Source organism: Anser brachyrhynchus (assembly GCF_964034855.1).
Source record: "Anser brachyrhynchus genome assembly, chromosome: 2".
NCBI classification, from domain to species: Eukaryota; Metazoa; Chordata; class Aves; order Anseriformes; family Anatidae; genus Anser; species Anser brachyrhynchus.
This window is the reverse complement of record NC_137695.1, coordinates 54,803,227-54,819,732: the sequence shown is the minus strand read 5'-3', so window position 1 is coordinate 54,819,732 and position 16,506 is coordinate 54,803,227. Positions and strand designations below refer to the sequence as shown.

At 41.4% G+C, this 16,506-nt stretch overlaps 1 protein-coding gene across 14 annotated transcripts in view; it reads left to right on the top strand.

The window, feature by feature from the left end:
• Positions 1 to 7,250: 7,250 nt before the first annotated feature.
• KIAA0319 overlaps positions 7,251 to 16,506 on the top strand; it is a 61,017-nt gene continuing 51,761 nt past the window's right edge. For 2 of the 14 annotated variants that reach the window (XR_013945730.1, XM_080578130.1), the window contains exon 1: positions 7,254 to 8,604. Coding sequence is in view for 3 of the 14 variants with exons in the window: in XM_080578130.1 (XP_080434256.1) it covers positions 8,505 to 8,604 (100 nt within the window). In the remaining 11 variants the exon portion in view is untranslated. The other 12 variants (XM_080578138.1, XM_080578137.1, XM_080578136.1 and 9 more) reach the window with 12 other exon arrangements.

Here is a 16,506-nt window from a genome sequence, read left to right as displayed (position 1 = left end):
CTGGGCTTAGAAACATCAGCATGAAGTCTCATGAAAGCTAAGCCAGAAAACTCAGCACTTGATTTATTCGTTCATGTTCCCAAATAACTAAAAGCTCATAAAATCAGAAAAACGTGTATTGCTTTTTACAGAAATGCTCTCAAACGTACCAGCAGGACATAAAGTGTTTGGGAACGCTTTCATTATTTTCATTTTGAAAATTTGTTTGTTTGTTTGTTTGTTTGCCTAGACTCTCAAGAGAAATGATGATGATGGAGAAAAGTGGGGTTTAATCTCTCCTGTGGTTTCCCACTTTACCATACTCTCTCTTTTTTAAACTTGCTGGTATTTTACGCAGTATATCCATCACACAGAATGTTATCAAGAAGTACTCCTTTGACCTATATGTGTTTTTACAAGGAGTGAATCTGATTTTAAATTTAGTGACTTCCCCAAGTTTAAGTGACTGGGAACATTTCAGCATTAAATGAATTGGACTGAATTCTGTGGAAGGAATACATCAAGTCTAATCCTAACCCCGGAGTAAACTTGGACTGTGATTTAAATGAAAACAGCAGTGTGACATTTGGTGGTCTAATGTCAAATCAGAAGTGCCACGTGAGGCAAAACAAAGATGATCCAGTTAAAACTCACTGAGCCAGTTCATATTTATTGGCATTTTTGAGAAGCTACTTCTGCAAGAGAGGTTATCTGTCTGTGTCACTAACTTTGCTGGAACAGGTCTTCTCTGTTCTTCTGCAATAAGTAACAATGCGGTAACAATGAAGGATAAAGTGAGCACAAACAAATATTGGGGGCAGCATGATTGGACAATTGCAGTATGTCACCATATGTCCACATCAGATCCACATCAGACTAGCATGACAGAGTAATCTAGCGATGAACAGTCAATATTAACATTTGTTGCATTATGGCTTAACCTAGCACATCTGCCTCTGTGCGGCAAGAACTGGGGAATGAAGGGTGAGTCTGGACGTTGCCCTTCACACCTCCATCTTTCCCTGCTGCTTGTACCTTTGAAAGCACAGCAAGTGGGGAACTGAGCAATAGATGTTAATGGAAGGCAAATCTGTGGCTCTCTTCCCACTTAGGCCTAAGTCTTGGCATCCTGAAGCAGACTTTTGAGTGCTTAGTGAATTCTGCAGAGTTACAGGTGATAAGGAGCTGCTGAGAAAGTTGTCTGAATATCTCAGTTTTGGTTTAACATCCTTCAAAGGCAAAGAAGTGATTCTGTTGCTGTCTTGAGCCTTAGCCTAAAATAATCAGGATCTGTAACCAGTTTCTCTTCATCCCAAGAATAAGGCCTAAGGTAGATGCATTCTTCCCACAGGAAGATTCAACAGAAGGTGTAGCTGACTTTACTAGACCAGCAGATAAACCCCAAGATATTAAATAATTAATTGATATCCATAGAAATAATTTGCAGAAATATCAGGTTCTGCATTCACTCCTTTAAACATAAAAACCCCAAATTTCTAAATGTGAAAGAGGCTAGTCCTTTGGGGGGATGATGAAGAAATCTTAGAATCCTGATCACTTACAGCATATACCATTATATTACAACTGTGCCTCAAAAACAAGGAAGGAGGAGTCATATATATAAATATATATATAAAATATATACATTTTACTCCTATGTTGCCGTGACCTCTTCTTTCTATTCCCAAGGAAATAGTGTTATGAAAAACTTTAAAAAAAAAAAAAAATCCTGCAATTGCCAGAATTTTCCTTCCTTGTTTGAAATGGGGGAAATAGCCCAGTCACATCTTTTAATTTCCTGCATGCTTTCTTCTTCCTCACGAAAAGTAAAGAAATGTCATGAGGTTTGCTTGCTTTCACCATTCATGTCTCTTCTCCCTCTGGGATAGATAAAACCAAAGGGTTTGTGGTGAAGTCGAAGACATAGGATGGTGTTTTCCCAAAGACCTTGGAGAAGGGGAAAGCACAATAACCTAATGTTTTGTCAAAAGAAACACCTGTTAAAATGGCCTCCTGTATTATAGCTATTTTTTTTTTCCTTTTTTCTTTTCTTTTTTAAGGTACCTTCTGGACTGTTTTGGAGTATAAGGCTAATGGTTGATGGTGCAGGATAGGTTTTTAATTTGTAGAAGAAAGAAATAAAAAGGGGGCTCAGATGCGTGTGTGACTTAACACAATAACAAAACTACAAATCCATAAGTAGCATTGAAAAACTGTTCCCTTCTTTTCTTAATCAGTCTTTCTTAATCTTTGAAATAGTGAGTGGGGACATAATATTTTTATTAGAAAAAAGCAAAGTCACAACACAATGTAAGGGTCAATTCATCTTCCTAATTATAAAGACAGACAAGAGGAAGGCTATATTCAGTGTAATTAGTAGTTAGGCTTCCAGAAAGAAGAAAACACAGCTTTTAAAACTCTTATTGAAGTACGCTGAAAGTAATGATACTTAAAAAAAAAAAATTAAGAGGACATAAATGCTGAATTTTTACTGACTGTTGAATGTGAAGCAAGCACGACATTTTAATTAAATATATGTTAAACCACGAGTGCCTATTTTGATGACAATCAGGAGCTGTCAGAGCACTTACGTTAATTTGCCTCTTAATTTAATCATTGATGTAAAAGGTAAAATATCTGCTAAATATGGCCATTAAAACTTGCAAGAAAACTGAGTATAAGTAGATAAAGGGATAGAAACAGCGAAGTAAAACCAAGGTTGGACTACAACTGCAAATATCATTTTTTTTCCTGATTCAGTTACACGGTATTATGGCATCTATACATCCCAAAGGATTTATGCAGACACATGAATATAAGAAAATGAAATAATTCTCTCCTACTGATAATCAGTGAGAACAAAGGACCTTGAGGCAATCCTGTACTATCAGATTCAATCCTGTACTACTTAGATTCAGATATCAAGAGAAGCTATTTTTATGAGGATCCACCTAAAACTTCTATATCAAAAGAGATTGAAATTACTTAAGAGATGTACATAGAACAAAATAAAGAAATGTTAAATACCTACAGAAGTAAATAATAAATAGATGAATTTTAAAAATGGATTTAAAAAGTCAGAGGCAAAAACATGATAATAGCAGAAAACTATGTTATCACGATTAAAAGTATAAAAAAGATTTAAAGAATATCTGCTCTTAAGTATAAGGAATAATCTGAAACCATAACTATTTAAAATTTGTTTTACAAAGAAGTACATGGAAGATTGATTAATGCTATAAATATCACACATCATATAAAGCATTAATTTATATAAAATTTACACATAAAGTTAAGAAACAAACCAAATATATCCACAATTACTAAATCAAAACCCATTATGATTATATGTATTATAGCAACACCTCTAGAACACATTGTTACATTTGCTACACAAAATAAAAGTCAAAGAATCATAGAATCATTCAGGTTGGAAAAGATATCTGAGATCATGTAGTCCAACCTTTAACCTAGTACTAAAGTCCACCAATAAATCATGCTACTAAGTTCTAAATCTACACATTTTTTGAAGACCTCCAGGGATGGTGACTCAACCACTTCCCTGGGCAGCTTGTTTCTATGCTGCACAACCCTTTCAGTACAGAAATTTCTCCTAATATCCAATCTAAACTTCCCATGGCACAATTTGAGGCAGTTTCCCCTTGTCTAGTTACTTGGTGCATGGGAGAAGAGCCCAATCCCCACCTCGCTACAACCTCCTTTAGGGTAATTGTAAAGTACAATAAGGTCTCCCCTGAGCCTTCTCTTCTCCAGACTAAATAACCCCAGCTCTGCAAAGGTAGCTGAGCCCTCTTTTCCACGCAACAATGTACTGGTGCTTGAAAGACAAACTCAGTATCCCTATTGTTCTTCCAAAGGGCCTTGAAGGTGGGATCTTACCTCCTTCATGTTGTCATGCTGCTTTGCCAGCTCCATGGCTGGTGACTGCTGTAAGGCCAAGCACAATGTTCTGAGTACAGTCACTCTCAGTAGGGATTTTCTACTTTGCGCAGTGACCAGCTGCATCAGGGCTGCTGCAGTTCAAAAAGGAGACAGAGGCCAGCACCCCTCTAGCATGTGCTGCTTCTAGGTGACCTATTCTGGGGTAAACACCTGGATCTACACAGATCTTCCTTCTACTCTACTTCTGATTCCTCCTTTCCCATTTTCTTAAAAACATTGGGCTGGAGACCCCATGCTGCTCAGCTGGCAAAGCCCCATATCGTAATGGCAAGTAGGAAGCTTCTGATATCTGAAGTCTTCTGAATGGCATCTGAAACCACTGTTAGAGTACCAATAGCTTATCAAGCACAGCTTTTAAATAAAATATTCAGTATTTCTGTCACTTTGATTTTGTGCTATCCTAGTTCTTGCCTCATTCAAAATTTTTGCTGAGGGACTAAGAGATATTGGCAATCAGAACATGCAGAAATGGTTCGTTTATTTCTTTTCTTGCACTCCAAAATTCAATAGCACTCCAGAATAATTGGCCTATTTCCATTTGGAAAGAGGCATTTTTCTACTCAACACAAAAGTTCATGTTCCATTGAAAAGAAATGGTTTAAATTTTTCCATCGATAATGTTTCAAGCAAGCAGCTTCATTTTTTCAAGTGAAATATAGCATAAAGAGCTGTGAATTTCAAACTTTTATAGTTAAGGTTTCATGCTGATTTGCACCAGCCTGTCAAGGTCACAAATTCCCTGTTCCACCCGTTAGTGATGCCTGTATATTGCTGCGTTCTGCTTAGTCTTTAATGAACTGTCAATGCTTGACTCAGGAAAATGGTATTCTGCAGGTCCTACAGAATGATGAACAAAACTGTTCAAAAACATAAAAGTGTCATCTCTTCAGCATGCGGCTGCTTTTACCTTCTCTTTTTACTTTCCTTTTTATTCCCACTTAAACATTTTTTTAACAAGCTTTATGACATTTCTTGAAGCCACTCAAATCTTGGTACAAGGAGCCCTTAACTCATCTACTTGCCCTGTAAAGCAAGGAATTAAATCTCTGAACTGTAATACTGGATTGTTTGCGAATATATGCAATGGAGCCTAAAAGAATTGTCTGTTTATATATATATATTTAAATTTTCTTTGCTCTATTGTTATGCCGATTTTGATGCCTCAGTTCTGTGATTTCCATGTGTTGGCTGTCCAGGACAAATGGATGCTGAAATCTTCTTATTTGAAGCAAAAGGGATAATGTGGATTTTTAACAATTATTCTCATAACAACACAAAAGGGTCAGTGAGAAGACAACTATACTTTTTCTGATGTTGACCAAGACTACTTGACTCTGAAGGGGAAGCGTGTGCAGAGAGAGGAAGTATGGCTAGTTTTACTTTGTGAGGCAGCCCCATTTCTCGTGCCCTACAGCCTTCCTGGCTGTACGGAAGGTTGATTTGCTGACCCAGTAGTGGAAGAGGATTGTCCGTGCTTTGCATGGTTGTGAGATCCTGATTTTACTAATGCCTTGCATAGTTGTGGGATCCTAGGTGTGCTGACTGTAAAAGCACTAGATACAGCTGCACACTCATTTTTATTTCTTCTGCAGGAAAAAATATTCAGTTGTATACTCAGTGCTAGCACTTTTTAAATGATCTGTGCAAGTATGCAAAAGGCTCCTTAGTGCAGCACAGGCATAGGAAAACAAGCCCTCTTCTTGTCCTGTCAGGAGATATGTCCCATGACGTTAGTGAAAGCAGGGGGAAGAGGATGAGAGCAGTGACTATTACTCTTTTTACTTTCTCTGTGTCAGAGTAGCTGGTTCAGCTACCTTGAATCTTCCACACAGAATTCCTTCTCCACTGAACAGACAGGATGCAGGTAGTCCCATGCAAATACAAAGGCATCAGAGCAAACACCTCCCATTCAAGAAACACAGCAGCAGTACCTGGTGCTTACTCAGAGTCTGCAAACACCAGAAATGCTATGAAGTGGAGGAACAAACTAAGAGAGCAAATTCACCACAGATGGCTTAGGCTAAGATTATATTTTCTTGCTAAACCGATTCTTGCCTTTCATATCACTGATGAACTTGGGCTTAACCCCAATGAAATAATAGGCTCAATGTCGTGTAATTGTATCTGAAGATAATTAAAATTTCAAAATGTAGTCTTCTAGGTAAATGTTGATTTTGTTGTTGTTGATGATTTTTTTCCAGCTGCCTTTCCAAAGTCAGTGCATTTATTTGGTCTGAGAAAAAGCTCTGTGAAGCTGTCATCACCCAGGACAATTAACTCTCTGTCAGGCATCCAGAAGCACAAGGTCCTGCATCTGGGCCAGGTCAATCCTATGCACAAATACTGGCTGGGCAGGGAATGGATTGAGAACAGCCCTGAGGAGAAGGACCTGGAGGTGTTGGTTGACGAGAAGTTCAACATAAGCTGGCAATTTGTGCTTGCAGCCCAGAAAGCCAACCATATCCTGGGCTGCATCAAAAGAAGTGTGGCCAGCAGGTTGAGAGAGGTGATTCTCCCCCTCTACTCTGCTCTTGTGAGACCCCACCTGGAGTACTGTGTTCAGCTCTGGGGCTCTCAGCACAAGAAGGACATGGACCTATTAGAGATAGTCCAGAGGAGGGCCACGAAGATGATCGAGGGGCTGGAGCACCTCTCCTTCCACAGGAGCTCTGTCTTCCACAGAGCTGCTTGCTCATTCTCCCCAGGTGGGATGGGAGAGAAAATTGGAAAGGTAAAAGAGGGGGAACTCATGGGTTGAAATAAAGACAATTAACTAGGCAAAGCAAAAGCTATGTGTGAAAACAAAGCAAAATGAGGAGTTCAATCGGTACTTCCTATCAGCAGGCTGATCACAGACTCATAGAATCACAGAATGGCTTGGGTTGGAAGGGACCTTAAAGATCACCTAGTTCCAACACCCTTGCCATGGGCAGGAATGCTAGCCACTAGATCAGGTTGCACAGGGCCACATCCAACCTAGTCTTGAACACTTCCAGAGATGGTGTTCAACTAATTCCAGGAAAGCAGGACTCATCATGCATAATTGTTCCTTGGTAAGACAATTGCCATCACCCTGAACATCTCCCCCTTTCTCCTTCTTTACCTCAGCTTTTATTGCTGAGCATGATATCATATGGTATGGAATATCCCTTTGGTCATTTGGGGTCAGCTGTCCTGACTGTGTCCCCTCCGAACTCGCACACACCAGCCTCCCTGCTGGCAGTGCAGCATGAGAATTTGAAGTGTCCTTGGCTCTGTGCAAGCACTGCTCTACAACAACTAAAAATATTGTTGTGTGATCAACATTGTTTTCATCAAAAATCCAAAGCACAGCATTGTACAGGCCTCTGTGAAGAAAATTATCATAGCCAAAACCATGACGAGACCCTTCACCATCTTTGTAGCCCTCCTTTGGACACTCTCTAATAGTTTTATTTCCTTTTCATATTGTAGCTCCCAAAACCATACACAGTACTCAAGATGAGGTTGCACCAGCAAACAGTAAATCAGGAAAATTGCTCCCCTCAACCAGCTAGCAATGCTGTGCTCAGTGCACCCCAGGACACAGTTGGCCTTTTTGGCTGCCAGAGCATACTGCTGACTCATATTCACCTTGCCATCAAGCACAGATCCCTTTCCACGGGGCTGCTCTCCACTCTCTTGTCCCCTGGTCTGTACGTATATCAAGGGTTGCCCCATTCCAGGTGCAGAATCTGGCCCTTGCTCTTGTTAAATTTCATGCAGTAGGTGACTGCTCAGCCCTCTGGTTTGTCAAGATCTCTCTGCAAGGCCTCTCTACCCTCGAAGGAGTAGCAGCTCGCTCCTCCTAATTTAGTATCATCTGCAAACTTAGTCTGCATTTGAGTCCTGGGTCCAGGTCATTTATGAAAACATTAAAGAGAACTGGCTCTAAAATGGAGCCCTGGGGAACCCCACTAGTGGCTGGCTGCCAGCCTAATACAACGCTTTGAGCCTGACCCATCAGTTGGTTGTTCACCCATCATTCCATGTGTTTGTCTAGCCATATGCTGGAACTTCTGTCCAGAAGAATACTGTAAGAAACAGTATTGAAAAATTTGCTGAAATCCAGAAAGATTACATCAACTGGCTTCCTTTGGTCAGCTAGGTGAGTAACCTTGTCATACAAGGAAACAAAGTGTGTTAAACAGGCCTTTCCTCTCATTAACCCATGTTGAATATGCCCAATGACTGTGTTGTCTTTCAAATGTTTTTCAGTAACTCCCAGAATAATCTTCTCCATAATTTTTCCAGGCACTGAAGTGAGACTGAGGAGCCTGTAATTACCAGGGTCTTCTTTCTTTTCCTTCTTGAAACTGGGACAACATTTGCCAGCTTCCAGTCAACTGATTCCTAAGACCTCCTGGTGCTTTATCTCCTGCAGCAGCACCGAGATTAAAACCCCTCTCAGGGCCACCTTGCTGTGAGACGCCGCAGCCCGGTCGTGCTGCGGGGGCCGAGGCTCAGACCCCAGAGCGCCATTTCGCGCTCCCAGCCCTGCCGGCTGGCGGCGCCATTTGCTGCCCCTGCGCCCCCTCCCCAAAATGGAGGCGCGGCGCCTCTCCCTTTCGGCGGCGGGAGGCAAGGCCCGCGCTCCCTCTGGGCACGGAGCGGGACTAGCCCCGCATCCCCCGCCGCCCGCAGGTGAGGTTCCTCCCAGCTCGGCAACCTCCGCGTCGGGATGGCGCGGGGAGGGCTCTGCGCGGCCACCCTGCGCGGAGAGCCGGGCTGTGCGAGGCGCCGCGCCCGCTCCAGAGCCGGCGGCGGGGGGCGGGCAGCACGGCACCGCACCGCCGGCTCGTACCGCACCGCCCCGCACCGCCCCGCACCGCCCCGGCCCGTCAGCGCCGCCTCCAGCCGCGGGGCCGCGCACCCGCGGCAGGGACGGGGCCGCGGAGGCCCCGCTGGCAGGTAGGTCGCAGCCGCGGCCTCCGCGCCCGAACGGCGGAAAGAAGCCGCGGCGCTGCCCATCTCCCTGCCTGGCGGCTGGTCCCTGCTCCCCGCCGGGCCACCGGGACACCCAGCCGGCGTGAAGGGCCCTCGGGAGGTCGGGTCCGGGCACTGCGGTGGGCGAGCGCCGTGCCGGAGCCCCAGCGGGACAGCGCGAGGGGTAACCCGGCCGTCAGGGAGCTCGTGCCTCGCCCTCCCGCCGCCAGCACCCGAGGCAAAGCGTGTGTGTGTGTGTGTCGTGTGTGTGCAACCTGTTAGGCCGGGAGTGTGGGAAGAAACAGCCGTGGGCTGCATGAGGGGGATGTGTATGTGCTGATTTCATTTGCAGACGTTATATGTGTATGTGTGTGTAGCTCTATCTGAGCTCAGAAATCATAACTTTACATTGTCCTCGTGTGTTTATTTGGATATAGATATCTGAAGGATATAAGGATATTACTCATGTTATCATCCCATCTTCTGTCAACATGTGTGTTACAGCCTAAATGAGTATTTATGTGTGGTTGGGGAACATGATGCTAATGTTTAATATGTGAAATGCTTTGTCAGTGTGTTAGGAGCAGTAGAGCAGAGCTTAAACAGAAGAAAATACTGTCACAATTGTTACAGTAATTTTGGGAGCTATCTATGTTACGATTTATTTACAAATACAGAAAATAACCCAGTCATTCCCCTGACCCCCTTCAGGTCTGTGTCATTTAAACAGATAACCAATGAACTAGTCAGATAGGTGAGGAATGAAAATGAAACACACGTTGCTTTCCACTGTGGTCCTCCCTAATCTGTTTGTGCTGTAGGAGTACTCCCATGTGCCTCATACTGACTATGTGACAAAATATTAGCATTGATAAAGGATACTGGCTTTTAAACTCTTCAGGTTAGGTTCTGTATGCCTTTGTCCTTACAGTGTTTTATAGCAGGAGCCTGATCCTCAGCCACACAATTGTAATACGTTTGCTTTGTTTAATTACCCCCTTGTGTTTTGCAGGGTTTACTATTGCAGCTGTTATTTCACAATTAGGCTTTGTCTTAAGCCAAATCTACATCCTTAAAAAGCTGGTACAGTACAAAGTTAATAGGTGATCCTGTCCCTATTCGTTTTGGTAACTGAGATGGTGGGGGTTGAGCTGTTCAGCATGTTGCACATCAAACTGTGTGTCTGAGTGGTGCAGGTATGTGTGTGCAAGATTCATAGGCAGGTGTTTTTCCCTTAAGCACTGTGGAAGAGGCAGTGTGGCCTGGATTTTACACTGTTGAGGCTCACTGGAGTTACGGTCATGGCCTGTAGAGGAGACTGCTCCGGGGATGCTTGCCTGCCCAGGCTAGTCTTCCTCCACCTACAGGGAGTATTGTGATGGAGGGATAGAAGTGCACTTCATAAACGCTAATCTCAGCAGTGTAGAGTTGGGGGAGTTCCCACATGCAGGTTTCTGAACCTGCTAGTGCAATGTCCATGACGAATGGTTCATATAGAGTTGGCTTCCCTTCCTTTGCACATGCACACACAGTGTCTGTTTCAGATGGAGAACTTCAGACCCTTTCCAGTTGAATAATTGTGTGGGCTTCTTCACATATTTATAACATGGACTTAGGTTATATGTATTTTAAAGAAAAGGGGTGATGCTTTATTTGCCAGTTTTGGTAATGCTACTAAATGTATATTTGTAGCAGGATTCAGCAATTAGAGGCGGGTCTGTGATCAAGTGCTGTACATCCAACAATCTCCAATTTCAGTGCTGCAGAGGAAGTACAGAGCCATAGTAATGGATATTGTACCCCTGGGGAGAAATTCTTCCTATTATAAAGCAGTTAGCTTTCAATTTCTGTCACAAACTTTCTGTACAAATTTATAATCTAATATAACTGTAGATACAGTTTTTTCCATTTAAATGTCTCATCTCTTTCTGACCAATATCAGGGTCTAACTTGAGTATATTTCAGGATGATATGACTTTGCAATGAGCAGATAAGAATTTAGTCAGTCCAGCTGGAGGTGGCATGAATGTGGTTAACTCAGTGTTCAGTTTTCAGCTAATTAACTTTGTTGAGGAGATGTTTTAGTGATTGTTTAGTCCTAAAACCTTTTCCTGGAAAAAGAAGGAAATCTGTTCTCTATACAATTTGTTAACTCTTCTGCATGTTATAAGGTGTTCCACAGGTTAAATATAGATGGATTAAAAAAAAAAAAGTGCTCAGTCATCTAAAATGGGGCTGCAGAGATTGTCCTCTCAGTAGGGGTGGTGGTGGTGGTATGTGCACGTGCATGCTTGCTTTATCAGTTTATAACAAGCAAGCAGTTTTCTAAACAGCATGGTTAAAGAAGCTTTCTGTGAATTTTCATCTTGAGGTCAACTGGCTTTTAAACTGAAATCTAACAAGTGTTTTTTTTTTTCCCATTATCTTTGCATATTCCTCTACATTTTTGCATTAAGCCACCCCTTTTCTACACAGTGCATTGACGGTGTCACAGGAGTGCCATTTTCAATTATTGATACTGGGTGGCATATTTGGGGGGTGGGGGGGTTGGCCTGTAGAAATTCAAATAGTAGTTCTGCCTCTTGTGGCTTGGCTGCTTTTACAGAAGTGGTAGGAAGTTAATTACCTGCTGATAATTGTTCTTAAATTGAAATCTGCTCAATGGCTGTAGGGGTTGTTTTTTTTTGTGTGTGTGTTTTTTCTGTTCTTGTTTCTTTGTTATTTTTTTTAAAGATGAAGGCTAACAATGGGTGTAAAAATTAGTATGGTCATGTGAGCGAAAACTTTTTTTTTCCTTCTTTTCTTGTCTAAGAAAAACTACCGGCTCCTTTGGTCTTGTATCAGGATACAAGCTTTCAAACCTAGAAGTGGATGTACAGCATCCAACTGTATTAAGTCTTTTTTTGAAAGCAGTAAAAGAGGAGGACACAATTGGAGAGAGTGTTTATATAATTCACCTTCAAGATCTTGGCTTTTCTGGTTGTATACTGTTGTACCCAAGACACAATATGTGAGCTTTTTTTCGTTTGTTTGTTTGCAGTTTCGTTTGTTTGCAGTTTCATTTGTTCACCATTGATGTTTTCTGTGCTCAGCACTTCTGAGATCAGTGTCCAGGGTTCTCATGCAGTGTGTTTACAAACTTGGGTCCCCCAGGTCTGCAAATACTAGCTTTGATGATAATAGCTAGGTAGAGGTGATGTTACAAGAAAAGTTGATTTTTAAGTATTAGATGATAATTCTGCTACATAATATCTACAATGGTTCAAGTGTTGTGAGAACTCCTTAATTCTGATACTGACTTAGGTGGGGCCATGACTTTGTCCCCTGAAGTTCTTTTAAAAAAAAAAAAAGAAAAAAAAGTGCCAGTGTTTAAACTGTTTTTTAATGTTAAACTGTGACTCTTATATTTTCAAATTGTAAAACTTTCTTTGCAGCAATGAGAGTTAGAAACCTATTTTTTTCTACTGTAGGTTGAAATTTTTCAGTGATTGCTATAGTTCAGGCACTTAAAATTTATGAAAATCCTAAGAACTGCAGTACAACAGTGATGATTTGAACCAACAAATAGCTCCTTTTTATTTATAGTTGAGGGCTGGTAGTCCGAGTAGGAAAAAAATACTGTTAGCTTCAACTTGATGCTATAGCTAATCTTTTGTTCTAGTTTTAATAGGTGACTAATACAATCATTTTTGACCTTGAACAGGTGCAAAATAGTTCTTCTGTTCTGTGCGCTTATCTGATCAGTTGCTCCATCTCAAACTATCTGAATGAGTATCTTTCTTCTAAGCCTCCTTAGAGTTCACTCACATTTCCTTGGAATTATTAACCCTTGCCTGAGATGTTACTTCTGCCACAAAAGGATGTCTCCACATCGAGTTGGACCCTGCGGTGCAGCTAACTTTCTTTACGACAAAAAGCAAAAGATATACTTCCGCTTGGAATTGGACTGAGACCACACGGTGTCATCACCCAGACCTTCAATCAGCTGTCAGACAGTAACAACTTTAAGCTGTGCAAGCTTGAAAATGATTCATACCACCTTTTCTGCCTGTGTATGTCTCCTCCTTGCAGGAAGTCTGCTAAGTTTCTCTCCCTTTTTCCAAAATTCAGAAGTGATGTTATGTACAGCAGTGGGATAGTTGTTTTGTGGTCTGTTTCCCTGCTGTAAAAATAGTTAAGCAATGGAGGAAGATACTTAAAGAAATTCTGAAATACCTTTCAGGGCAGGCTCAGGAACAGGTTAGACAGAAATCCAAAGGAGGATTTAACAATGCTTTGTCTTGCCTTAGGGCAGTGCATGGAACAAGATACCATCTTCCTTCAAGTTTTCCCTTTCCAGGACTCATTTCATTTTCTTGGCAGAGTACGTATTTGGTGATAACAAAGATAACTGATAAATGAGGCCCTGTTCTGGTGAGAACTGAATGTGTATGGAATCCAAAGTATATTGTTTTGGAGGAGTTATCCATTAGTTTTCCTCACTCTAATGTCTCTCTTTGGAGGATAGATATTTCCCTGTCCTGCCAGTGGGGAGTGCAGAGTTCTGAGATGTCTAGTGTTGTCCATCTGTGCTACTAACCTCTGCTGACAGGAGCTTTTGATCTGTGGGTGCCCCTTTCCTGCTGGTCTGGCTGACCTCAAGGCTTTACAAATATCTGTAATGCAAATTGCGCGCTAACAATCCTGAATGATTCAGACTTTTTCTGTTTGTTATTATTTTATGCCATAATATGGTATAAATCCTGATACTGACAATGGCACTTCAGTTTCTTTTCAGAGCAGTTCCATCATTTTTTTAAAATTTTTTTTTCTTCCATGCATGTAATTCTTGACACGATATAACAATGCTAAGCATCTCATCTTTAGGAATTCCACTGTTTGCTGTCTCCACAGCAATTGTAATAAAGGCTGTATAAATCTATTAGAATAAAATTATTCTTCCTACAGAGCACTGCTTTTTGTTGCTATTTGTCCATTTGGTATCCTTTACCAGCTGACAGAGCTGTGGGTGTCAGGGGAAGTAATGGGTCACACAGTTCACCAGTGTAACATGGCAGGATATTTTCATTTCTTCATTTAGTTGTTTTATCACCATTACCTTGCTGTTTGTGTTTTTAAACTTGACCCAGAGAATTGATTTAGAGTTGGGCCATAATATCGATCTAGGTGTCAGCCTGCAATAAGACCTATGGGAGCCCCTCTGAATAAAGCAGAGATGTTAACAATTGCAGCTGTATCCCATAGCTGCAATAACGAACTTCCCCGTGGTGGTCATGGTTCTGTGTTTTCAAGTATAGGTACATAATGAGAGAAAGTTGTGTGAGAAGAAAGTCATTTTGCACAGGTCATAAGTAGTAATGATTCTGTCGTACCTTCTACATCTGTTGAAAAGCTTGAATATTGTCCCCTTTATTTAGATGTGCCTGTTTTGTTGACGTGCATTAATGTAGTAGCTTTAATACTAGAATTCCTGCTGTCTGCAAGTATCCTGAGTTTTTTTCTGTGATGCTAGGGACAAATGCTAATGTCATGAGATACTCTTTTTCACCCTTCTGCAACATTAATACAATACTAATACTCATCTATTACTTCACTGGCTCAGGTATTAATGTAGGCGTGATAACTGATGAAATAACTGGTACGAATTCTTCAGTGGGTGTTAGGTTTCCTAAAGAATTGTCTTATATATGTTAATGTTTCCATGAAACAGAATATATAAAGACACTTCCATTTGGTGCAGGTCGGACTAAGTGGTAATGTGTTCATTTACTCTGCCATCCTGATTTATATAAGAGATGCTATCCATCAAAAATAATGTTTTTTTTTTTCTTTAACTGCAGCTTGAGATTTCAGATACTGTTTCAGCATTTCTTTTGTCGTGTTGCCAAGCTGTGCTATTGACCAGAAGGGCAAGGAGGTGAGAAGCCCCTGCTTGCCTTTCCTACCACTATTAGTGTCACTTTGCCCAGTGTTCATATAGCCCTCGCTCTCTTGGAGGCATCAGCTGGCTAGCATTGCTCACTGGCTACTCAAAGGCACCACTTGTTCCTATCTCTGATTTCCGTAGCTAGTAGGACAGCAGTGTACTGCCTTATACCATTTGCTGTTCTGCAGCTCTAGGATTTGAATGTATTTCCAAATACAGGTAATGCAGTCCATCTGTGTTCTTACTGTTATAGCCGTGGACTAATTACCTGTAAAAGGTGGCAGGGTAGTTCTGCTTGGCTGACCCTTTTCTCTCTGAGCAAATGAGTTGAATCTGCATTGAAACCCAGGTAAAACAAAATGCACAGTGAGATTTGGGGTGGAGGAGGAACATCCCCTAGGGGAAAGGGCAGTTCTTTTCCTTTAGAAAGTTGTACTTCGTGTGTTATCTAACAAATGACATCATGGTCCTGATCAGCAACCACAGATGTTTAAAACATCATAAAATCAAAACACTTGTCTTGAGGGATCAGTTCAGAATCTCCTTTCTGTTGGCTAGAACAGAGCCAAATGCTCAGAGTAAGGCAATGTATAAATATGTGTATATATATATAATGTGTGTATATGCATACAGTTACTTTTACCTGTCTGTGGGCTCAAGGCTGCCATCCCTCATCCACCTAAAAGTGTATATCAGTCTTGAATCTTCAAGAGCCAAAAAAATCCAAAGTCAGTAACAGCAGCGTTATCTGTCTGCTTGTAGCAGAACAGGAGTAATTCTTTGTTATATGAGTGAAGGACAGATTCAGCTGAAGAATCCATCTCGTGGCCTTACTTACTTTTAACTGTTGGAATCTCATGACTGGCCTTCTACATGATTTTTAATGTCTCATTTGTGTGCTGAAGCATGCACTTGGGAACAGTATGGTATGATGAGGAAGATAAGAAGAGCATTACACATATACATGCAAGCTCTTGAAATTCTGAGTGTTTACTGTCTTAACTGTTGAAGAAAGCATTTGGTTTCTGGTGGTTGTTCTCTCTCTGGGTCAGAAGCTATGCACTGAATTGTGGCTATGTGTGCTTTGTTTGAGCATGATCGTAATACCAGGAAACATAAACTGGTTTTGCAGTGAGTGGAAGCTCCTTCATTATGTAGGAATTAAACACAAATAGATGTGTTGCCACAAAGCAGCATGAGAAGACACTGCTTTTGTGCATACAGAGTATCCTCGTGCTGTGAATACTGTAAGGATTGAGTGTGCAGTCCAAAGCCTGGCGTTTTGCTGCTTTGGTAACTTTTATTACTACAAACTGTATACATATGTGTATATATATATATATATACATATATGTTCGGGTTTTTTTACAAGTACTTATGTTTCTGAACCAAGGCAAGGGATGTTGCAAAAGTCTAGATAATTGGCATCAGAAAAAGGTATCCAGTATTTCAGCTCCTACAAATACCTTTTTGTGTGTGTGTGAACCAGGTAGCAGAGGACGTACAGAACATGCAGAGCAGTGTTCATAAAGCAAAGCTTCTCCCCTTTGTTTGAAATCTCTGCTAGCTGAGGATACAGGGATGGTATACTTGCTCCTTTGGAGGAGTGATATAACCTGTGCTTTGGGCTGGCCTTCCCACTTGGAGTTCATGGTTTCTCTTAGTGTTGCTAGAAGTTACGTGGACTCCTCAGT